The 25,914-nt window shown below is 35.9% G+C and overlaps 1 protein-coding gene across 2 annotated transcripts in view; it reads right to left on the reverse strand.

Annotated features, from left to right (window-relative positions):
- Positions 1–4,415: 4,415 nt before the first annotated feature.
- The window catches only part of STAM (signal transducing adaptor molecule (SH3 domain and ITAM motif) 1), a 34,435-nt gene continuing 12,936 nt past the window's right edge, over positions 4,416–25,914 (reverse strand). For both annotated transcript variants that reach the window (XM_005868448.2, XM_014541398.1), the window contains exons 6-12: positions 24,122–24,216; positions 20,546–20,637; positions 18,348–18,435; positions 17,618–17,672; positions 16,823–16,976; positions 14,409–14,581; positions 4,416–5,739 (exon numbers count right to left, since the gene is read on the reverse strand). In XM_005868448.2, coding sequence (XP_005868510.2) covers positions 5,514–5,739; positions 14,409–14,581; positions 16,823–16,976; positions 17,618–17,672; positions 18,348–18,435; positions 20,546–20,637; positions 24,122–24,216 — 883 coding nt within the window. In that variant the 3' untranslated portion in view covers positions 4,416–5,513. The remainder of the gene's footprint in view (positions 5,740–14,408; positions 14,582–16,822; positions 16,977–17,617; positions 17,673–18,347; positions 18,436–20,545; positions 20,638–24,121; positions 24,217–25,914) is intronic.

A 25,914-nucleotide genomic window follows, 5' to 3' on the forward strand; every position in this document is an offset into this window, starting at 1 on the left:
TATATTAGTAACTTTTAACTAGCCAACATTTAATGGCATTTTTTCTAAGCCAAATATTTGTGATGAAAAAAATGCCAATGCTGACTTTGCACCTTCTTTGGAATATTACAGAAAGACTCTCATAGCCAGTACCAAAGATGGAAACTGCTGGTTCCCACGGTTTTCTAACACCTCAGGCAGTCTGCACTTAAGCAGATTGCCTGAGGTGTTAGAAAACTGTGGATGGCTGTAGTATGGTGCCTCTATCACCATTATCAGGTCAATAAGACCAAGAGTACTTCTTTGCCTGCAAGAAATCAAGAACAATAAAATTTCACATAGTCTGATGCTACCTACTTCCTTTAGCTTGAAGCAATATACAAAAACATAACAGCTTCAGAGCTGTAATTATTTGTTTCTCCCAAATCAGCACCAAGAAAGTGAAAGCATTATCAAATTTGTATTTGTACCTTAAATACAGATGTTCCTGGTAGGATCAAACCTAAACGAAAGGCTTGAGAGTTTACTATTGAAAATAAACTACCTTTGGATTACTTGTAGGAGGTTGGCTAGAAATCACAAGTTTCAGTACCAGAGTCCTCAACCCCATTCCCATGCCTTTTCCTCCTCTAAGCTACGAGAGTAAGTTCAGTGGCATCAGTCAGCTATTCAGGCTGAACGGCACAGATATTCATGGTACACAGAGGCAGAGGATCTGAAGCACAGAATTTCTGCAAGCTACGAAAGATCATGTAGTTACACTGACGACATCAGTTTATAAATAAGTAGAAGGCCCAGTGAAATTGATGGACCTGCCCAAGATCATACATTAGCAAGATATTTTTTTGACAAAACATATATCTGGGCTAAAACCCAGTTCTCTGCCTTGACCAGGTGTCTCAGGTGGTTGCAGCATCATCCCGTGCATCAAAAGGTTGTGGGTACAATCCCCAGTTGAGGCACATGCAAGAGGCAACCAGTCAACGTTTCTCTTTCTCCTTGTCCCTTACTCGCTTCTCTGGAAATCAATGAAAATTTATCCTCAGGGTGGTTCGTTCTGTGGTGCAGTTTAAATTAAGAGGCATACAACACTTAGGAAACTAAGGAAAGCCTATTGAGAACGACAGGGTTTGTCATGAGGCAGGTCAGATTCCCATTTGATGGGTCTGGGTTAAAACCCAGTTCTCTGCCTTGACCAGGTGTCTCAGGTGGTTGCAGCATCATCCCATGCATCAGAAGGTTGTGGGTTCAATCCCCAGTTGAGGCACATGCAAGAGGCAACCGGTCAATGTTTCTTTCTCCTTGTCCCTTACTCTCTTCTCTGGAAATCAATGAAAATTTATCCTCAGGGTGGTTCGTTCTGTGGTGCAGTTTAAATTAAGAGGCATACAACACTTAGGAAACTAAGGAAAGCCGTAGAAAATTGCAATTTGGTTTCAACACTTCTGACTGCTAGAGTATAGTTTTCTCTATTCTTTCATTTTCCCCTTTCCCATTCCTTTATCGTACATAAAGTAACTGATGTACATGCACAAGCATTTGCATTTTTTTTAACTAGATGGGCAATGGTATGTTTTGATTGACATCAAATGGAGATGGGATGGGAAAAATACTGGTTCTGTGAAACACCCCCTTTCTCCATTAGTGGCATGATCATTCAGCTCTTATCTTTATATTACAGTAAGTTATTTTGCTCTCAGTTTAATAAAAAAAAGAACATCATAAAAATTCTTGCATACCTGGTTTGATTGGAGAATTTTAATGCTTTTCATTTATCATTGTTAAAACCACGAACAATTTTATAACTTTTTTGTATGTAGCTGTTAAATGTAGAGCAATCTGTCTTTAAGTAGAGATAAATTACTCTAAAAAATTAATCCTAGTTTTCCCTTCAAGTCAAGTGTCATGTTGTTTAAATAAACTTGTTTAAAAAAAATTAACATGATTTTTTAAGAGTCTCTGATCACCAAAAGATCATTAAAACCAGTACTTTTTGCTTTTGTTCAGGAGTTTGTTGATTCTTATTAATTTAATATATAATCCTTATCAGAAATTCTCTGCATCTATAAGAAGCAGCAAACAGACAATAATGGTAGTGGGAAGTATAAGCATAAGCTAGAACCTGAAAATCATCTAAATTCAGTATGACCACAAGTTGTTGCCAATAAAATTTTGTATTTTGTTAAGCAAGGAGATAGATTTTAAATATTTAAATAGATTTTAAATCTTGCATGTGCCTCAAGATTTTAAATATTGAGATTTAAAATGCTCTAGAACATCGTAAGAAAAAAATATACTGTGGAAGCTAGGAAAGCTTCAGGACAAATTTACTAAGTTTTGTAATTTTAAAGAAAGATCATACTAAGAAAATATATATAAAACTCAGATAGCTTTGCTTAAAAACCAGGAGGCATATGTCATTACATATAGGATAGAAAATAATCTAGATACTTGACAAGAACATTTAATCAAGTCATGATTCTAAAATAAAAGATGACATACTTATAGGAGTATGTCATAGGCCTTTAAGATTTAGGTAAGTATCGCTTCTCGGCCTTTTGGCTAAGATCAAGTGTAGATACTTACAGGAGTATGTCATAGGCCTTTAAGATTTAGGTAAGTTTCTCCTATATATTTTATTCAAAGGGGTATAAGCAGTTAATCACCCAAAGAATTAAAAAAAATCAACACGAAAATGATACAAGAGTGAAAATTTTAAACTATAGTTCATAGTTTATCATGAACAGGGCAATAATGTGTCTTACATAAACTTGAAGCTTTGGACTAAAGATATTCTCAAGCTGAATTATATATGTCATATATGAAAGCTATATCAAAAATAATATTAGTTGTCAAGTAAGTATTTTAAATACAAAAATTAAGAGGTATAGAAACAAAGCTCCAGAAGTTTTTAATAAAAAGAAGGAAATGTCTAGGCCAGCTGTGGGCAAACTACGGCCCTCGGGCCGGATCCGGCCCGTTTGAAACGAATAAAACTAAAAAAAAAAAATGGCCCTCGAGTCAAAAAGTTTGCCCACCCCTGGTCTAGGCACATAAAAAGATCCCTCACTGAGGAGAGACAGGTAAGTGGAAGAGGACCACAGAATTAGAAACGACTGTCAAATCACAGCATTGTTCCTAGGCTAAGGGCATTGCTCTGTTATGACATCCTATTGGCCATGGGGTTTGTTGGCTATTTATGCTAGATAGTAAATGAACTTGAATATTTCCAACTAGATGACACTGGTTTATAGAAGATACACACTCAAACTTTATAAAGAAAATAAACTAAGACGTCAAACTTGCTTCACAGAAATTCACATTTTAATTAGTTCATTTTATAAATAATTGCATTCCTTAAAAAAAAAGACTGTCATATTTTAAAGAAATATATTTTTAAGTACAGCTCGTACACTAGTTTCAGAACAAATCACTGTGCTAACTGGTCCTTTCCTATTTCTGCCCTTGCCATGTCATCAAAAAGAAGAAAACCCAGTGGTTCCTTGTCATTGGAATTTTTCCATCTGGTATTAAAAGCACAAACTGATGTGTCAGTTTTAAGTATTCATCATTAAAACCTTTATAAACACACTAATATAATAGGTATGCATTGTAATAAGGGTCTTTTTTTTCATTTTACCATTCTTTTGACTTTTACAGGGCAAAAAGCAAATAAGAGAATATGTAATTGATCTTACACCGTGAAGAATATCAAAATAAAATGGGGAAATGATACATTTGCCATTGGTAAACAGAAATTTATCAAAAGACAAAGAGAAAAATATAGTATGATAGGGGAAAGTATATCAGTTAAACTAGAATATTCAAAATGAAATAAAGATTATGATTTGACAATGCCGATCAAAAAACAATATAATAAATTTTTTAATCTAAAGGTTGAATTCAAATTTTAAAATTTCTATTTGAGGGCGACATATTCTAAAGTCAAGAAAACACCAACACCAGGTAAAACACTTACGTTGAAGACAGTGCTTTAAATTTGAAACTATAATTAGATCACCATTAGGTTTTCTTGCCAAAGATGGAATCATTTGTCCAAAGGGAAAGAAACAAGTTATCTGATTATAATAGTCTTAGAAAATACAAATTAAATTTTCATTTATGGTATGAAATTTGTTAAATCAACTCATTTAATATGATGCTGAGCTCAATTTTTCAGTTGTTTAAATAATAGTGTTAAATAATGGTATAGCACAACCAAGAAAATTGTAACTATTTAAGAAGATTTAAATGTCAGTTGAAAACATATTTCATGTAGATTAAAAAAAAAGTGTTCATTGAAAAATTCCTGAATAGGAAGCCAATATAATTCTATTAGAACTTCATAAAGAGAGAACAAACCCATAACCCAGTTTGAAAGATAAGAATAAACATGCAAACTGTTAAGCAAAGTCAGGAATATTGATTACTTTGAAACATCTGCTAATATCCATTTTAATGAAGAATTAAAAAATACAATGCGTTAAAGACATATTTAAAAGACTAGTAGTGAGATAAGGCAAATGAATCAATTTTTTAATATCCTAAATAATTACAAGAGACTTTGAGAATGTAGTGTTATTTATGGTTTCTTTCCAGTTTACAAATTTCTATCCACTGCCTCTATCTTTGGTGTCACTGCCACCAATAAACACAGTATACAGTTTATAAACCTAATTACTATCTTCAACTAGGAAAAAGTAAATCAGCATTATTTCTTTAAAAATAAGATATAAAGAACATGATCCTAACTTAATTTTGTGTCATGGTCCCACAATATTCTGAAATATCATGCCAAAATGTAAAAGTTTCAAAGGGAACATTATTTGTTATAACTGCACCAAAAATTTAGCTACTGTATGCTGGTGTGATGACAGCTAGTAGTATGCAGAGGCTACAGAAAGACATAATGTACATATGTTTAATTCACAATCAGTAAAAGGAAAGTTCAGTTTAATGTAAAACCAAAACACTAATATAATACTTTCATGTAAATATGCTACAACTTTGTTCTCTTACACTTTAAAAGGATAGTGTAATTACCTTAAATTTACACAAAACATTATGAAACATGGTAGTTGTTCATGATTAAAATAAAATAGCAATGTAAATTAATTTAACAGTGTTAAATATATTCACATGATCACCACTGTGATTCAAAAATGGCCACTAATGAAGTTACACAGCAATATATGTACATAATATTTGCCACAACAATTTTTGTTAAGTTTGACTTCTTGCAGACCAGGTAATTTTATGAGACAAATAATCTTATATCAATTCTTTCATATGATGAAAAGAATTAAATGTTGTAAGTAGTTTCATTCCTTTGGGAGAGAGGGGGGGTTGGAGAACCTCTAAAAAGTCAATGCAAACTGAAGAGAGTTCTACCTTCTTGACAACATAATCTTGAATATTTGAACTTGCTGACCACGACAGATTCCTATAAGCTGAGGATAAACAAACCTTAAGATATCAAAAGAATCTCTAACATTGTCAGTGGCATTTAGCAGATCAAAGAGGAATCCCAAATCCTATAGCAGAGCCTTCTGAGAATATGGTTGCTGTGGCTGAGGTGGCTGTTGACTGCCTCCTGGTTGAGGCAGTGCTGATGATGTTAAACTATAGTTTGGCACATGGGACATATTAGTTCCTGCATTCTGGTATATAGTGACATCAGCAGTAGCAGCAGCAGGAGGAGGACTATATACTGACGCCTGGCTGGGATATGTATTTCCTTGAACAGAACTGACCATTGAGCTGTGGAAGGGAAAAAACACTCAAATCAATATTGACTAACTTACCCATTTAGAGATAAACAGGAAGCTATTCATTAAATACCCATTCAGTAAATATTTATTAAAAACCCGTAATGTGTCAAATATTATGTGTCAAATGTGCTATTTTAGGCACTGGGATATAGTAAAAAAAAAAAAAAAACGGAGGGAAAAAAATTCCCACCATCATGAAGTTACATTCTAATTCTAGTAGGAGAAAAAAAGATAAACTAATTTATAATATGTCAAGTGGTAATAACTGGTATGAAGAAAAATAAAGCATATTAGGAGGACCAAGAGTTCCTGAGAGAAGAGATTCTGGCTTTTACAGTGTGGTAGGGGAAGACAATTCAGATAAGGGAAAAATTTAAGCAGAGACCTGAAAGAAGTGAGAGAGGGAGTCATACTGATTATATAGGAATATAAGCTGATCAAGCGAAAAGAATGGCAAGCACAGAATCCTTTGAGAAAACGAAATGCCAGGCATGTTCAAGGACCAGAAAGGAGGCCATGCTGGCAGAAGCAGAGTGAGAAAGGAGGAAAGTCGCATAAGATGATAAAGTGGCAGAATTAAAGGGAGAGGAGCCTTAGATATACAGTGCCTTGGAGGCCATACTAAGGATTCTGGATTATATTTGAGTGAGATGGAAAGACACTGATTCTGGACAGAAGAATGATGTGATTTGACTTAGGTTTTAACAGACTCACTGTGGGCCAAGGATATGCAAGGATATCTGACTGAAGGCTTTTACAATTGTCCAGGTAAGAGCTGACAGGTGGCTAGTGCCATGATAGACTTGGTGAAAAGAACAAAGGTATGATTTTGAAGGCATTACCATCAATGCTAATTGGCAGAGTGGTCAAGAATGCCTGAGGTTTTAGAACTGAATGACTGGAAGAAGTAACTGGTAGAGTGGCCATTCACTAAAAAGACGACAGATGGCAGATAAGGACTACAATAAATTTGGGGAAGGAGAATCAAAGTACGTTTTGGACATGTAAAGTGAGATATCTAGGAAGATATTCCATAGTCAGCTACTCAAGTCTAGAGACCAGTGAAAAGTTAGGAATAGAAATACATATTTGGGGGTCATCATCATACACCTGGAGTTCAGAGTTGTGGGCCTGAATAAGACCCCCTAGGGAATGACTACAGAGAAAAAAGCAGTCCATATTTTGAGTCCTACTCTAGAAGTCAAGAAGACAGAGAAACACTAGGCAAAGAAGACTGAGGAGAGGCAATAAGTTGGAAGAGAAACTAAGAGAGAATGGTCAAAGTCAAGTGAAGAAAATGTTTCAAAAAGGAAGTGACCACTGGATCTGGAAATATGGAAATCATCAGTCCTTGACAAGAGGTGGACTAGGAAAGATGAAAGCTTCATAACCTTGCTTCTCTTATTGCCCTGAAAATGAAAAGCAAATAAAAGAGACCTTCCATCTACTCCCACCATCACATTCATCAGCTATCTGTTCCTACACCCATTCATCTGCTGTGCCCTCTCTCCTGCTAAAACTCATCGGCTGTCAGTGCTCCCTTGCAAGGTGCCCTCCACTTGGGCACTGCTCTCATTCCACCAAAAACATTCCTTCAGGGCTGTCTTTATTCACTGTCTCTGCTTTCTCTCTTCCCATTTCCAGTCTGATATTTGAGTTTTTCCCATATATAGGACACTAGCATAGCTATATAAAGAGAAATACTAACAGCTTTAACATTGAGATTCCCCCTCCCACACACACACACACATTTCTGTTAAAAATGTAAAAAGAAATTATAAATTGGGCAATTTTCAAAATATTGCCTATTTCTAAACTCTTCAATTGCTAGATTGTTTATAAATCAATTGCTGGTAAACTCAATGCTCTTGCATTCTGCACAGATTAAACAATTCGTTATTAAAGTTGACAGTCTTTTAGTGCTACATTCCTCCCACTAATGTAGCCCCTTAAGTACAATAAACCCTCAATTTTGAGGATCTCGATTTAATTAACTTTGGATTTAATGGACAAAATTTCCAGTCTGTATGTAGGTCATATGTGAAAATCAACACCCTGTTAATTTTAAAATTGTAAACCAAGATTTGCTTATAATTAAATTAACAACTGACTTAGAGTTAACAACTTATTTTATGTTGTTAATTCACTGTTATTTTTAACAAATTTTAGTTAACAGGTCCTATGTTCAGAAACACTGTAGTAATTTCACCGACATAAATAAATATTACATAATTACAGTCTACATATTTAAATCCAAGAGTTAGCGCTGGCAAGCATGTTCGGGACTGATCAGCACATGATCACACTGCACAGTAACTGGTTCTGTTGTCACCTGGCCTGACTTTCTGCAGCACTTCCGATGTGAGCTAAGCCGCGACCCAGCCATGTGCATCTGTTTATTCGCGGTGACTGGTGAACGCAAGCTTTTACTAGATATATTCAGTATAAATTTAAAATTACAGTAATACATACAGAAAGCTTTTGTGTGAAATTAAACTTTTCATACATATTAAATTTTAATTACACAAACATGTCTACATAAGTAAAAACAGGTAAACTAATTTGCCAATTTTTTTACATATACATTTGGAAAACCTACTTCATTATATAATGGACTTGGGCTCTAATGGACACCCCCTCGCCTGTATTAGTCCATTATATCGAGGTTTTACTGTAATGCTGAAAGGCATCACTCAATATCATTCTATATGTGTTACTTTGTGAGATAAAAAGTATTACAAGAAGTCAGATTTTATGTTCTTATTTACATCAATAAGGACCACAATACAGCTACAATATAATGTTGTGACAAAGTGCTAAGCTCTGGAGCCAAAATGCCTGATTTTGTATCTTCGCGAAGTGGAACCTTAGTCCTCCCTCCATACTCAGTTTTCCCATCTAATAACATGGGACATCCCAATAAATGTTCGCCATTACTGAAATTATTCACGCTTTGTACTATATTCCTTATCTCAACTTACAGTCCCACCATTCACCCAGTTGCCCAAGGGCAAAACCCAGCAATTCACCACTACTCTCCCTTATATCTGCTCTGCACTATCGCCCCAGCTTGTCATCTACATGCAATCATTTGCTAATCTCCTAAATTACTCTTTTTTCATCTCTATCATTATGTCTTGCAGTTAGAACTCATGATTTCTTGTCTAATATACAAAGTCTCCCAGCTGCTAACGCAGCAACTATGAATTCACCAATCTTATTGCCATTTAAATCCCCTTGGAGGCTTTTCCAAGACCCAAGCTCCTTAACATGATATCTAGGACCAGTCATTATCTTTGACAATAACTGCAAGTACATCTCTCACATCTTCCACCATAGACTTTAATCCTTTGGTAATACGTATTTTCACAACACCCCATTCCATAGTACCACGCCATTTCATGCTGCTATATATTTGCTCATGATTGAAAAACTTTCTTACTTTTTCCTCCACGCTAAGAATAACATAACTTGAGAATATGCTCTTTGAAACCTTCCCTGGATCTTGAAGTTCCTAAAGCACCCTGCATGTACCTTTATTTGTAATTTATATTTTCATTGCAATTTCTTTGTATGGTTGCCTCTACTAACCAGTAAGTACACAGAGGCTAAGAAACTCTAAGTCAGTGGTCAACTAATATGACCAGGGAGCCAGGAATACTCAGTAGAGAATGAATAGTCTCTTCCACAAGTGGCGCTGGAAGAACTAGATAACCACATGCAGAAGAATGAAATTGAAGGCCTGTCTTACACCACTCACAAAAAGAAGAACTTGAAGTGGATTAAAGACCTTAATTTAAGACTGGAAACCATAAAATCCCTACCCGAAAACATAGGGAAAAGGCTCCTTGACAATCGTCTCAGCAGCAATTTTCCTGGCTATGACAGCAAAGGCACAGGAAATGAAAGCAAAAGTCAACAACTGGGATTACATCAAACTAAAAAGTTTTTGAACAGCAAAAGAAACAATCAACAATATATTAAAACACAACCAATGAATAAAAGAAAATATCTGTAAGTCATATATCTAATGAGGGGTTAATACCAAAAATATATAAAGAACTCATACAACTCAATAGTAAAGAAACTAACTACTAGATAAAAAATAGGCAGAGGAAATGAATAGTTTTCCAAAGACACACAAAAGGCCAATAGGTACAAGAAAAGGTGCTCAACGAAATAAGCCAGTCACAGGGGGATAAGTATCACATGATCTCACTCATTTGTGGAATATAATGAACAACATAAACTGATGAACAAAAATAGAACCAGAGACACAGAAGCATCGAACAGACTGTCCAACCTATGAGGGAAGGCAGGGGAGGAGGAGGAGTACTGGGGGGTGGAGGTGGCTGGGGAGAGGTCAATGGTGGAAAAAGGAGACTCACGTAATAATTTAAACAATAAAGAATTTAAATTAAAAAAAGAAAAGAAAATGTGCTCAATATCACTAATCATCAGGGAAATGTAAATCAAAACCAAAATGAGATATTACCTCACACCTGTTAGAATGGCTATCATCAAAGACAAAAGATAACAAGTGTTGGCAAGGATATAGAGAAAGGGAACCCTTATGCCAGTGATGACGAACCTATGACACGCGTGTCAGAGGTGACACGCGAACTCATTTTTTTGGTTGATTTTTTCTTTGATAAATGGCATTTAAATATATATAATAAATATCAAAAATATAAGTCCTTGTTTTACTATGGTTGCAAATATCAAAAAATTTCTATATGTGACACGGCACCAGAGTTAAGTTAGGGTTTTTCAAAATGCTGACATGCCAAGCTCAAAAGGTTCACCATCACTGCCTTATGCAGTACTGGTGGAAATGTAAATTGGTGCAGCCACTTGGAAAACAGTATGGAGGTTCCTCAAAAATTTAAAAATTAGCCCAGCCTGTGTGGCTCAATGATTGAGCATCAACCCTTGAAAGAAGAGGTCACCAGTTTGATTCCTGGTCAGGGTACATGCCTGGGGTGTTGCAGGCTTCATCCCCAGTAGGGGGCGTTGCAGGAGGCAGCCGAACCATGTTTCTCTCTTATCAATGTTTCTATCTCTCTAAAATCAATAAAAACATATTTTTAAAAAATGAAAGTACCATATGACTCAGCAGTCCCATTTATGAGTATATATCCCAAAGAACTGAAATCAGGATCTTTAGGAAATCTGTACCCCCATGTTCACTGCAACATTACTCAAAACAGCCAAAATATGGAAACAACCTGAGCATCCACCAACAGATGAATGAGTAAAGAAGATGCAGTGTAAGTGTACGTGTTTTCTCTCTTCTCTCTCTCTCTCTCTCTCTCTCTCTCTCTCTCTCTCCCCCCTCACTCCCTTAAGAACTGAAATCAGGATCTTTAGGAAATCTGCACCCCCATGTTCACTGCAACATTACTCAAAACAGCCAAAATATGGAAACAACCTGAGCATCCATCAACAGATGAATGAGTAAAGAAGATGCAGTGTAAGTGTACGTGTTTTCTCTCTTCTCTCTCTCTCTCTCTCTCTCTCTCTCCCCCTCTCTGGAATATTATTCAGCCACAAGGAAAAAGAAAATTCTGCCATTTGTACAACTTGGATGAGACTTGAGGGCATTATGCTAAGTAAAATAGAGAAAGAAATACTATATAACCTCACATGTGGAATCTAAAAAAGACAAATAGTAGAATGTTGGTTAGAGAGTGGGGAAAATGGGGAGATACTAGACAAAGGGTACAAACTTCCATTTATAAGATGAAAAAGTTTAGGAATCTAATGTACAGCATAGTGATTTTCCCTAATAATACTATTATCATATACTTGAATGTTGCTCAGAATAAACCTTAAATGTTCTCACCACAAAAAAAAAGAAAAAAAGAAATAGTAACTACATGACAGGATGAAAGTGTCAGCTAATGCTATGGTGATAATCATTTTACAATATAGAAATGTATCAAATCAACAAGTTGTACATCTTAAATTTTCATAATGTTTTATGTCAGTTGTGTCTGTGGGGAGAGGAAGAAACACACACTTGTATGTCAAGTGTCTAGCATAGTGTCTGGCACAGACTAACTGTTCAATAAACACCTTTTTAACAGAGTAGTCTGAAATAATAGACAAGTAAGTACATAGCTTTGGTCACCTGAGTACTACCATCATCACCATTCTAGGTGAGTTTAGGAAACTGCATCCATTCTACCTTCCCTAATTATCAGTAAGATCATACTAAGGTTATTACATAGTCTGGAAAAGTAAGAACCCTAGAACCAAAATTATATGTAAAAGAATAAGAAATTGCCTCCTAGATATGAACTAGGGCCACTAAAAAAAAAAAAAACTGCCCACCAAAATGGGGAAAAAATTCCTCAATGACCTGGATCTGCAATTAGAAAGCCTGAGTCAAATATAGCTGTTGGTATGGAAAATAATACAATAATTAATAAATAATAATATAAGAATAAAATCTGTATTTTGTATACTCACAATTGTAAATCTATTTTTGCCCCACCCTGTTCTTATATATTATGTTATACATTTATATGTTTTTAAAAACTGCCTCAAAGCCTTTGTGAAGCCTCTGTAAATAATTTAAAAATATATCTCACTGGCCCAACACAGCACTTCAAATTCCTATCTTAAACATTTATTTATCAAGTATTTACTGAGTTCTTATCAAGTATAAAACTCTGTTATACAATAGATATAAAGGTTAAAGAAACTTGATGCCACCTCTCAAGATATGATAGCTTAGTGGGGATACAGACTAGTCTAAAGGTGATTACAAGAGAGTACACAGTAGGCTGGGGTCCTGTGAGAACAAGAGAGCAGGAACAGTGTTTGGAGTGCGGGAAGGTGTTCTAGTAAAGAGAAAGCTAGGAACTGATAAATAGGAATTAGCCAGACAAAGAGGGCTAAAGATGACAAGGAAAAAGCACCTGCTGAAGTGCACATGTGTTTCTTGAGAGGTGACGTTAATAGCCACACAGGATCAGTAGAGTTAGACCCTGGACTACAGTGCATGCCCCGCATCAGATATTTCACATCCAAGCTATGGAAGCAGACAGAACAATGCCCAGAAAACAGCAACAAGGTGTTACAGCTATCATTTACAAGGAAATTTCTCAAGGCCCTGAACTAAGAATGGGTCTCAAGGAACAAGGAACAAGGCAGCTACAGCAGCATGCGACACAGTAACAGAGGACCAGCTGGGAAAGAGGCAGCATTTCTGGATGACACTAAAATACCTAAGAGATTCGTACATAACTCATGCACACTGGCTGATTTCTCAACAATACCTACCTCTACTCACTTTGTATCTGGTTTTTAAGACAGTATGCTAACAATAGCTGCTCCCTACCTGTTTGCTTCTTTTCCATGTAAGTGTATTCGTTTCATCAAATTTCAGCTTAAAAAAAAAAGTCCTGGGGCAGAAAGAGTTATACCTAACATTTTTTTTCTGAGCTACTTTCAGTAGAGAGTATCCTGTTTTTTGATGCTCTAATAGCTTCCTCACTCCGAGATTACTAGAGGTGACCAGCAAATAATGCTTGTGAATCCCTAAGCATCCCTAGAGTGTGACTCTTTTGAGGATGAGTAATACAACAGTAAGGACAGTATAGGAGCATTCATGGGCAACCCCAATATTGAAGAAAAGTTTTCTAGAAATTGCACCTGTGCCACCAAGATACTTCTAATGTGAGTCAGAATAACATGACTTCTAGAATTACAAATTGATGAACTCTAAAGTCTACCTTTTATTTGTTTTGAGGGAAAGACTTCAGCTTAGATTCACACAGAAGCAGAAAAAGACATTTATGTAATTATAAATTACATAATATATAATCACTTAACTGTGTGATAGAGGATATTATAAGTAAATGGCCAAAACAATGAGCAAATCATTTTATATTCAGATATTTGCTCCATGGACCACAGGGGCAAAAAACCCATCTCTTTTCAAATGATATATCTTGCTGTGGTATACACTCAATTCCAACACAGGTCAAAAAGAAGGAAATATGTGTCTTTCTGACATAAATTCTGAAACAATAATGATAAAAATATTTAGATTTTTATGAAATTTGTGAAAAACAATATATAGTTATCAAATCTAAGTTTCATTAAAATCCTTAGCAAATACCACCACGGACTCAAATAAAAACAAATTATGACAAAGTTAGAATCAGAATACAGCAGTTCAGTGAGGCAGTAAGAGGGAGAACTGGCTTCCTGGCTATTGCTGCAATACTGCAGGGGTTCCTGTAGAACTCACTTAACACCACAAACAGAGGTAACCATCTGGTATCAGTGATGGCATCTTTTCTGGAGTTTCTTACCCAGTTCTGGTTACAGATGATCACGGGCACTTAAGAATTTTGCCCTGACCAGTGTGGCTCAAACCTGAAAGGTTTGATTCCTGGTCATGGCACATACCCAGGTTTTGGGTTTAATCCACGGTTCGGGTACTTACTGGAGGCAACAGATCGATGTTTCTCTCTCACCTTTCTCTCTCTGGTACTTATGGAAGGCAATAGATCGATCTCTCTCTCTCACCTCTCATCTCTCTCTCTCTTTTCTCCTCTAAAATTTTTAAAAAAATTTTAAAGATATTACAAAGAAAGAATTTTAATAGCATTAACTCCAAGTAACAGTCAATAATCAAATTACCTAGGGTAAGAAGCCTGAGTCTGCTGAGCAGGAAGGGCAGGGTTTGCAGAGGGTTGAACTGCTCCTTGGCTGAGGGAAGACAATTGCTCTGGAGGAAGACTATAGCTCTGGAGATGGCTCATCTGGGCATTCCCTGCAAGCAGGTAAGTACCACTTTGAGGCCCTGGATATACCTAGAACAGTTCATGATAACATATTAGATTTTCTAAGATTTTAGTAAGCATGCCAAACCTTTTGTAAAGACATTCAGTTAATAAAAAGAACAATTATATCCCTGAAATCTTTTTTCATAGTTACTTCAGTTAACAGGCATTTAAAAAATATTTTTCAGTGAAGTTGGCTTCTGATTATTTTAATTCTTAGGTAAACATTGGCTAAACTCATGTTTACCTCTATCCAAAAGTAGTAAAGGAACTTAACTTGAAACTTTATACTAATATAGTCTCTTTTTCCATGTTGATATTTTAAGTTCTTCCCTAAAAGGATTTCCAAAGGATGTCTAAGAAGTGTCTTTGAATTGACTGTATCAATAGACTGCATCTGCTTATAGATACAATTTATATGTTTTAAATTACAGTTTACTGAACACAGAACAAACTAACTTTCTAAAGTAGGGTTAGTCAGCAAACATTTTTGTAAAAGTTCTGATAGTAAATATTTTAGGCTTTGTAGGCCATATGGTTTCTGTCACAACTACTGAATTTGACCCATATAGAAAGTAGCCAGAAACAATTAATAAACAAAAGAGAATGGCTGCGTTTCAATAAAAGCTTATTTAAACAGATGGGAGGCTGGATTTGGCCCTTGGGCCATTGTTTGCCTACTATAGTTTTTGCATCCAAAAACTATACTTGTCTGAATCGAAAGAGATTGAAGCCTTAAATTCCAAAAGTCTTAAAATACATAATATTCTAGTTTTCTGTAGTATTCTTTAAATCCTTCCATTTCATAAGTTTGATAACAGAATGCCACTATCTATGTAGTAAGGCTTTTTTACCAGTTGTAAAGATAGTAACACAACCATCAGGAGACAAGGCTCAATCATCTCAGCACTTCTCTTAAGTCCTAACACACTTCCCATGCATCAGAATCCAAAGGTCTTCATTGTAAACACAGCTATTCTGGTCCTCATGAGTGCATTTTTTTGTACTTTTCAAACTGAACGTGAAAGGTTTTTGGGGGGTTTCTTTGGCTCAAATTGATATCAACACCTGTGAGTAGGAATCATCTAGCCACATGTTACTCAGGCATGGCTGCACATCTCCAGGGTTGTGTCCCCTCATTTAAGAGAAAATTGACTATTCTAAAAACAAAAATTAATCTATATAATGTTTATACCACTCTACATGGATAAAATGAAGTGCCTGGAGAATTATTCCCTATACCCTGAACTTACTGAGTTTGTGGAAAAAGAACTCTTCAAATAGTTATTTGAGGTAAAAAGAGGGAAAGGGCCCTGGCCTGTATTGCTCGTGGATAAAGCATCGGCCTGTGCACCAAAGGGTCATGGGTTCAATTCCCAGTTAAGGGCATGTTACCTGGGTTGCAGGTTCGATCCCCAGCCCTGGTCAGGGCACAAGCAGGAAGCAACCAATTGATGTGTCTCTCTGACATCGATATTTCTCTCTATCTCCCCCCTCTCCTTTATATTCTCTCTAAAAATCATGGGGAAAATATCCTTGGGTGAAGATTACCAAAAAAGAAAAAGAGGGAAAGGGCTCTGTATTGCATTACGTGTTATGTAAAGGAAGGGAGTGAGATACAGATTAAAGCAGCTCACTATAAAACTGAACACTGTACATATTCAGAAGAATTTAGTAATAATTAGAAATTTTACTGAGACAAAAAAACTGCAGTTCTTAACCAGATAATTACATATAAAGCTTTAAAAATATGCACACATTTGGACCTCCCTCCTGAAGATTCTGCTTCAACAAGTCTGGATAGAATCAAAGCATCTGTACTTTTTCAAAAAGTTTGATGGGTGATTCTGATGGATATTCCTACAGAAAAATAATTTTTTTAAAAAGAACTATTGGGCATAGCTGGCATGGCTTAGTGGCTGAGCATCAACCTATGAACCAGTAAGTCACAGTTTGATTTCCTGGTCAGAGCACATGCCCAGGTTGCAGGCTCAATCTCCGATGTGGGGCATGCAAGAGAAATATCATCATTGATATTTCTATCTCTCTCCCCTTCTCCCTTCCACTCTCTGAAATCAATAAAAATATATTTAAAATAAACCACTGGTATAATGGTATAGTATACACTATATTTGTCAAGTAAAAATTTCTTTTAAAATTTATTTTACATTACTTTTAGAAAGTTTCAAATTTTATAAAAACACAGCTATTCCAAATACTCTCAAATATTTGAGAATTTAAAATGATATACTTGAGTTTTTAAAAGCTTACCTGAGAGGCAGAAACACCAGATGACTGCATATAATACTGCTGATTCTGTAATTTTGCATACATGGAATACATTGGATCTTCATTCATTAACTTGGTATACAATGAAAGTGCCTCCATCACTTTAACATTAAGTTCTGAGAGTTCTGAATGTTTTCTGAAATATTATACAATAATTTGAAACATAATTGCTATTTAAATAGTACAATGTTCTAAATAATAAGGCATATCAAAATAGCAGAAAGTGATATAGACATTATTAAAAATTTACCTTGTGACAGAAAATATCCTGTATTTTAGCTCCAAGGCAATCAAAACTCAGATTTAGGTACTGTGCTGGGAGAGCTTATTGTAGTTGACTTTACTTTGAAATATCTAGGTTTCTCGAGATTATAATAGATGGGTCATTTGGGCTCTGGTAATGTCACTCATGATTTTAATAGTTTACCCTTATTTTTTAAAAAAGACTAATATAGTGAAGGTCAAATAAATCCTCACCTTAAACAAAAATAAAAAAAGAGGAGAGTTGGGTCTAATTCAAATTCCCACATTTAGTAGAAAACAAGTAAATGGGGACTGGTTCCTTTGGCATATAAAAATAGAAAATATTAAAAGATACAAATGAAAAATTCAAATGAAATAAGATAGAAAAATTAAAATATAAAATATAACACGACAGAAATAAATAAACAAAACTAGTAATAAAATAAATTATAATGGCAGCTCTATCCCAGTAGGTAGTTTACAGAGAACATCAGGGAAGAAGGTACACAATCTAGAGGGCACATGCTCTTTTACCTATCAATATCTTCCAGCTTTTCATCAATAAGAGGTCCCATCTGGTGACACATTGCTAAGGTGAGAAGATTTGAAGAAATATAAGAAAACACAACAAAAGAAAGCAAATCTCTGATGAATATTCATATAAGAAATACAAGATGTAATTTGGAGTAATAAAAATGATATTAATAAAGAGATCCCAAGATTTATTTTCTTGATCTCAAAAATATTAAAATACCAATATTTATTTTACAACATTCTAAAATGTTGAATAAAATATTTGAGTATTTTAAATAAAATATTTAATTTCTATAGAAATGTGTAAGAATGTGAATTCTGCCCTGACCGGTTTGGCTCAGTGGATGGAGCTTCAGCCTGCAGACTCAAGGGTCCCAGGTTCGATTCTGGTCAAGGGCATGTGCCTTGGTTGCGGGCACATCCCCAGTGGGGGGTGTGCAGGAGGCAGCTGATCGATGTTTCTCTCTCATCGATGTTTCTGGCTCTCTATCCCTCTCCCTTCCTTTATGTAAAAAATCAACAAAAATATATATATTTTAAAAAGAATGTGAATTCTATCAAAGTTTTAAATAGCATATAAACGTGAGACTGGGTCACAGAAGAGTGAAGAATATGAACATGTTTTGTATAATTCTCAATTTTATTTAAATATGAACCATTCTGTAACAGAACAGTAGATATAACCTCTAATTATCCTTTATTTGGAAGATAAATGAAAAACAAGGTTTACCTTCAAGATGAAGTAACTCCGGAAGATCTGGCTGATCATCACTGGGATCTGTACTTTGCAACATCTGTAGCAATTGGTCCATTTTGTCCTACAGGAATTAAATAGTTAATATAAAAAGCAACTAGTCATTACGAAACAATATGTTTGCACTTTGTTAATTAGGTAATGGATAGAGAACTTTTGTAATTCAGATATGTAGACTCCAATTTTGTTTTTATGTGGTTAATATCTGTGTACTCTCTTTAAGTACCATGTGAAGTCAGAGCCTGGAAAGCTCTACCTACTTATTTTTTAGTCCTCAATGATTCTCTTAAAGAGAATAGAGCCACATTTAAACTTACAATATGTGAGCTCTTCAATCTAATTTCATGGTAGTGAATTTCACTCTGTTTTGAAGCAGCCTAGCCTTGACATGCTGACAGGTGTAACCTCTCTCTCACGATGGCATTACTTATGACTAACAACTCAGTTATTACTTCTCCCCCAGGGTGAATACAACAGCTGCTTTAGAAAGGCATAGCTCAGCTATATTACAGCTGTTCTCTTTCTAAGTAGGGCCATAAAGACTTAGTCTACATTTTCTTGCTACCAATGTTTCAGTTTGTGGTCTCTCTATTCTTCTACGTGGGAAAGGCTGGAAGGCTTCTCAAGGCAGTGACTTACACATATTTTAGAATCTTTTGTTTTAATCACCAGTGGGACTAATGAAACCATCTTTACATTAGTACCTCTATACATTATATAACTACATATGTATTTATATGTAGGTTTTTAAAAAACAAAATATAAATTTTACATAGCATACCAATGAATACTACTATAATAATTACAAGCTTTTCCCCATGCATGGTTTTTACAGGGTTATACTATTAAACCTATGTACATTAGGTAAATAATGTAAAGACGACCAATTCAAAGCATAGCAGTTATTTAAACAAAAACTCTGCATTATATATAGAAGAACAGTTTGAGAGATGGATTAATTACTAGAGAGTAAAAGTGACACAGCATATAAGAAACTTCTGAAGGCAAAAGAATTTCATGTTTTGAAATGGGTACTATTTTTCATTGTAAAAGATTCAACGTTCATTTCAAGCAGTCCAAAAAAGAAGGCACATGTCAGTAAAGTTTTCCTACAGCAAAAAAAAAAAAAAAGGGGGGGGGGGAAGGGTGGAGGGAGGTGGTTATAGTTGGTAAGAGTGAGAGCCACTAATACCTGGATAATTTTTGTTGTGTTTACAGAATACTATACTCTATCTGAAATTACCTACTATCAGAGAAATAAGGTTTCTAAGAGAGATCCCTCACTGACTCTACACGAATTTCTTATGTAATGCAATCAGCTAATTAATTTTCCCTAATCCAGTTGGATTCCTTGGCTCCTAACAGTCTTCTACAATCTATTTCTGTAAAAGAACACTCTTCAAACTTTCTGCTCTGGCTCCCCTAAAAGAAGGCTAAAAACTTACTAATCCCTTCACATATTTTAAAGATAACTTCTCATTTTTCATCATAAGTTTAAAATGTTACCAAGAATATAATTTCCAGAGCATTAGGTACAAACATTTTAAAATAAAACAATTACACATTATTTGAAATATATTTTTAAAATCTCATAATAGTGTTCGTAATAGCAAAAAAAAAACACCAGGAAAAAACTAAAAACAAACTCACTGTCCAAAAACAGAATTAAAAAATCATTATATATCCATTCTGTAAAACATTAAGCAGAAATCTACACTAATAAAAGACAAAGATGCTAATTGACCATACCTTTGCTATGCCCTAAGCCACACCCACCAGCCAATCAGAGCAACTATATGCAGATTAACCCAACTAAGATGGCAGCCGGCAGCCATGGAGCTGGAGCAAGCAGGAGGCTTGGTTGCCCGGGCGATGGAGGAAGCCAAGCTTCCCACCTGCTCAGCAGCGCTAAGGATGTCCAACTGCAGCTTAGGCCTGCTTCCCGCTGGTAAGTGGACATCCCCTGATGGCTGCCGGGCTGCCAGAGGTATGTCTGACTGCCAGCTTAGGCCCAATCCCTTGGGGAGCGGGCCTAAGCCAGCAGGTGGTCATCCCCTGAGGGGTACCAGACTGCGAGAGGGCACAGGCCGGGCTGAGGGACCCCGCCCCAGTGCACGAATTTTTGTGCACCAGGCCTCTAGTTTAAAATAATGAGGTATATGGAAATCACTTACTTCATCAATAAAGGCTTGTTCCTCTGGCTCTGGCTCTATTGTTTCTACCTGAACATCATCACTAAATTGTACCGTCTTCTTCTCCGTTTTTACTGTAAAACATGCAATATTTACCTTAGAATACATTTAAAATTCTATTTGAGAACACTTTAAGTTACAAGAGAGAATTTGAATTTTTTAAATATTTCCTTAAACTGACTCAATTTAAAGAATAATCAGGTTGCAGATTTAGGCAATAATGACTAAACATTACTTCATGTCAAGATTTCTTAATTTTCTCCTCTAAAGATTTTACATTTTCCATAAAAGACACATTACTAAAAATAAGAGGTGTATTTCTGAAACAAAGATTAATCACCTACTATACATGAGTTTAGTAAATTGGTGAAAAAGAGCAAAATTTTACAATGGCATGAATGAACTCTGAAATTTAGAAAAATCTCATTTGATAGACCATGCTATTTCAATGCAATGAATTGGAAAGTTAGCTATATGTTCTCCAGCATGCCACTCAGACTTTTGACTAAGAGAAGGACATCCAAGCCAATGGAAATTTTACAAATAGCTTTGGCAGGGATCTGCCACTACATCAGCCTATACATTTTAGTTACATTGTTCTTTGCATTAAAAAATGATTATTAAGGGATCCACAAACCATTGGCCAGAAACACATATTTCTCTTGCTCAATAAAGAAAACTTTAAAAATCTAATCAATATAACATTAACTAGTACATATAAAGATATGATTAACATAGCAATTAACCTTCTCCAAAAGAATATCAAGGCACATACAGCTTAAAAGAAATGAATTTCTACCCAGTTGACATGGCACAGTGGTTGAGCATCGACATAATGAATCAGGAGGTTATGGTTCAAGATTCCTGGTCAGGGCACTGGCCTGGATTGCGGCTCGATTCCCAGTGGGAGCATGCAGGAGGCAGCCAATCAATGGTTCTCTCTCATCATTGGTGTTTCTATCTCTCTCTCCTTCTTCTTTCCTCTCTGAACTTAATAAAAAGAAAAAAAATTAATTTCCTCTCTGAATTTTCCATCCTTGTATCCACGTGGTCAATCATTATTCATAAAAAATATTAAGAATCAAGAGGAAAGGGAGGTGGGTAAAAGGTAGAATTAAGTAAGGGAAATATCTACTAAATTATTAAATGTGCTTAATGGAATACATATTACATTTCCTCCAAAGAATCTACAATACAATCCTATGAGATAGGCCCATTTCACAAATAAGGTTAACAAGGGCTTAGAAAGATTATAAATTCTTGCATAGGTGAAAGTTAATAAATGGCAAAGCCTGGATTTAAATGCCAATCTATCTGGTTCTACCAGCCCACACAACTGGAATCTGGCCTATGATTTTACTCTGAGAATAAGAAGTCACATCACTTAGTATTCTGTGTTATGTGATTCCATAGAAAATGGAAATAGTTTAATTCATCCCATTCAAGTCACCATGAAGCAAAATTCTACACACACACACAGTTTCAGCTGATTTCCTTCATTTCCCATGGAGGAAAAGGAGACATATGCTATATATATCTTGCTTTTTACATCTTGAGCTATTAACAAGTAGAAAACTGGGAGAGCACTGTATTATCTGCTATCCGTAAGGGACACATGGTAGACTTCATATCCTGTCAGCTGACCGTGCACAAATTTACAGTGCTTTTTCTCATAGGAACCAATACTATTACTATGTACACATGTGTATTGTGTAGTATAGTATGTTTGTGAATATACATATAAAATGTTTATATATGTAAAAAGTGCTTTCACAATATCTAACTGTGTCTACCAATATCTAACAAGCTAAGGCGGCCAGGTATTTCTATTTGACACATTAAGTGGGTTTCTGCTTCCTCATAAAGAATGAGGCTATGAGGATCACACTAGCACTCATTTTCCAAACTCGAGGACTACATTACGTAAGTTCTGCTGCTCCTGTTTCTCTTTTAGGTGGTCCAGACTAAAACATATGAGTTGGAATACTAATTTTAAAGTGCAAGGCTATATAATGGGAAAAAAAATGAGATGGCTATATGATCTACATGAGCTCTTGGATCTCACTGTGAACAGAAGTTCGAGACTATTCTACCCATTCCAACAATTGATTCAGGACAACCCAAACTCCCAATAACAAACAAAAAAAAACACCACCTTCGGCCGAGGTTAAAAGTGAGCGCAGTATGCACTCCCATTCAAACAAGGTTCTACAACACGTTGTTTTTTTTTTAGTTCTAATAAAAAAAAGAATTCAATTAAAGAAATAGGTATCAGGAATTTGTTTATAAAAATGACAAAAGAACAACCTGGCATAACTATGAGAGGGCATTATCTTCTCAAGATTCATAATGTCTGGTTTGTTGTGAAAGCCTTCTCTTGAAAACGTAAGTGTACTTATGTTTCTAAAGAAAAGTATATCTCTATATATACACTTATGTATTATTTATTGCATTAATATTTATATATGTCTAGTCTGTATTCTGGATTTAGTACTTGGTGCTACTGAAAATAAAAAGATGACTAAGACAAAGATCCATTCTTAGAATTCTTGTAAACTACAAAAAAGCTAAGCATCTTGCAGTTTATAACGTTAATTCCTTCTAGCTGTTATATAGACAGGTGAGCTGAGATGAGATATTCTGCCAGATAACTGTGGCTTACAACTTACATGCAAAAATATTTTTAAATTCTAAAAATGTCAATCACTAATAGAAATCTTTCTAGACTAGAACATATTACTGTTTCCTTAAACAAAGGGAGGTTATGATTTAATCTTGGTGACTCAAACTCCTCATTATGAAGATTCATAAAGTGCAGTATTATGAAAAAATATAGTCAACTGTCTATCAACATTTTGATAGGCTACCACCAGTTACATTTCCTGCAACTATTATGCCTATAATATCACTACCTCTTTGGCCCCACTTTTTAGTTTATTTCTCCTAGTCAGCAAAGATTTGGCAATAAAACAAAAAAAAAACTACTTATATGATTAGTTATGGCCGCTTCTGAATATCTAACAAGAAGGTTTAGAAAAGCCATTACTGTTGCTTAGAGGCCACAGCTTCCAAATTTGAGGTTAGAACACTAGAGAAATGGTCTCAACCTTTGAAAAGGAAGAATTGTTTATGAGGTTGCACTGCATTTGTCACACTTTTATCAACTGATGATAATGAAAATACATAATGCATAAATTCCATCAACACTTTTTAGTATGCATTTTTACACTAGCACATATACACATATATGAGTGTGAATATACATGTATATATATACACACACATACATACATACATATATATGTATTTATAGGTATAGGTAGATATAGATATTTTTTAAAGAAAAAATCCATACTCTCTCTAAAGATAATCTTGGTAGGCAAATGACTGCAATTCTTAGATGATGGTAAATAACCTACTGACCAGGCAGCTGCATTTTTAATAAACACCTTGAAAACACTACCATTTGAAAGTACCTGCTCCAAAAAGTTGAATTTACTCAGCCTTCATTAAGAGGATTAATGATTATCATCCACTGGCAGACTGGAAAATACTTACTCATTTCTGGTTCAGCAGTGAGATCTGCAGTTACAAAATTAGAGGGAAATAACCCCATGCCTTGATGGGTTTCACCTTTCCACCAGTTGGGATCACTATGAGGAACAAAAAAGAATATTTGACTATAATAAAGATTTTTATTTCTATACAACTTTCCCTTTTATAGTGTTTAATTTACATTAATACCAGATTTGAAACCCACATCAATCCAGTGAAGAATGAAACGAATGTATCATTATTATAAATAAGAGATGAGGCCTTAAAGAAAATAAGTTATTAAACACATAGTGCTTTTTCTTTTGGAAGGCTGGTGAATGCTTAAAGGATTTACTATTAAGACACTAAACTCTCCCCTCATAAAAAAGGTCCACATACTTAAGAATTGTCAAGTTCAGGTGGTTTTAAGACTCCACTGTAAGAATCCTTTGTAATCTCCTATAATAATAAAAGCATAATTTGCTAATTAGACCGGACGTCCTTCAGGACAAAGCTAGGGCTGTGAGGGAAGCCCGGGTCTCGGGTGCCTGCCAGCAGCCGGAGGGAAGCCTGGGTCTCAGGTGTCAGAGGGAAGCCGATGACGGCAGCCAGGGGAAGGAAGCCCTACTCTTTCACGAATTTCGTGCATTGGGCCTCTAGTCCTATATAATAAAAGCATAATATGCAAATCACCCGAACAGTGGAACAACCAATCGCTATGACGTGCACTGACCATAAGGAGGCAGATGCTCAATGCAGGAGCTTCCCCCTGGTGGTCACTGCGCTCCCATAGGGGGAGTGCTTCTCAGCCACAAGCAGCAGCGCTAAGGATGTCCATCAGTGGGACATCCTCCAAGGGCTCCCAGACTGCTAAAGGGTGCAGGCCGGGCTGAGGGGGACCCCCCCCTCCATGCACCAGCCTGTAGTATGATATATAGCAGGATCTTAAGATGTCCATTCTTGTGCTCTATCTAAAACGTATCAGCAAATTTTTCCCCACAAGAAAACACATATGACAGAGACACTGTTTATAGCATAAAATGTTCACAAGGAACACACTTCAAAGTGCATACTGTATATTTACTGTATCTGTATCTAGTCTAAGAAAAGCTAGCAAGCTCTCAAGTATTTTTGAGTAAATGATCAAGGTTTTGTGCAATTTCCAATAAAACAGCTCAAACGTAACTTCATTATTTTCCACTCAAGAAATCATCCCGTATAATAAAAGCCTAATATGCTAAGTGTCCAGTCTTCCGGTGGGCCATTCAACCAATCGAAGGGTAATATGCTAATGCTATGCTAAGGCCACTCAACCACTATGACGTGCACTGACCACCAAGGGGCAGACAGTCAACTGATTCACCAGTCGCTATGACGTGCACTGACCACCAGGGTGCAGATAGTCAACTGGTCAACCAGTCGCTATGAGGTGCATGACCACCAGGGGGCAGATGCTCCAACGGGTAGGTTAGCTTGCTGCTGGGGTCCGGCCAATTGGGACTGAGTAAGAAGGGCCGGACAAGCCCTGGAGCCCTCCCTCGATCCCTGCCTGGCTGGCCAAACTCCTGCATTCCTCCTCAGCCCCGATTGTGCACCAGTGGGGTCCCTTGACCTAGCCCAGTGATGGCGAACCTATGACATGCGTGTCAGAGGTGACACACGAACTCATTTTTTTGGTTGGTTTTTCTTTGTTAAATGGCATTTAAATATCTACACTAATAAAAGAGAAACATGGTAATTAGCGTACGACCGCTACCCTTCCCATTGGCTAATCAGCGTATCCTTATGCAAATTAATTGTCAGCCAAGATGGCGGCC

Source organism: Myotis brandtii, unplaced genomic scaffold (assembly GCF_000412655.1).
Source record: "Myotis brandtii unplaced genomic scaffold, ASM41265v1 scaffold269, whole genome shotgun sequence".
Classification (NCBI taxonomy): Eukaryota; Metazoa; Chordata; class Mammalia; order Chiroptera; family Vespertilionidae; genus Myotis; species Myotis brandtii.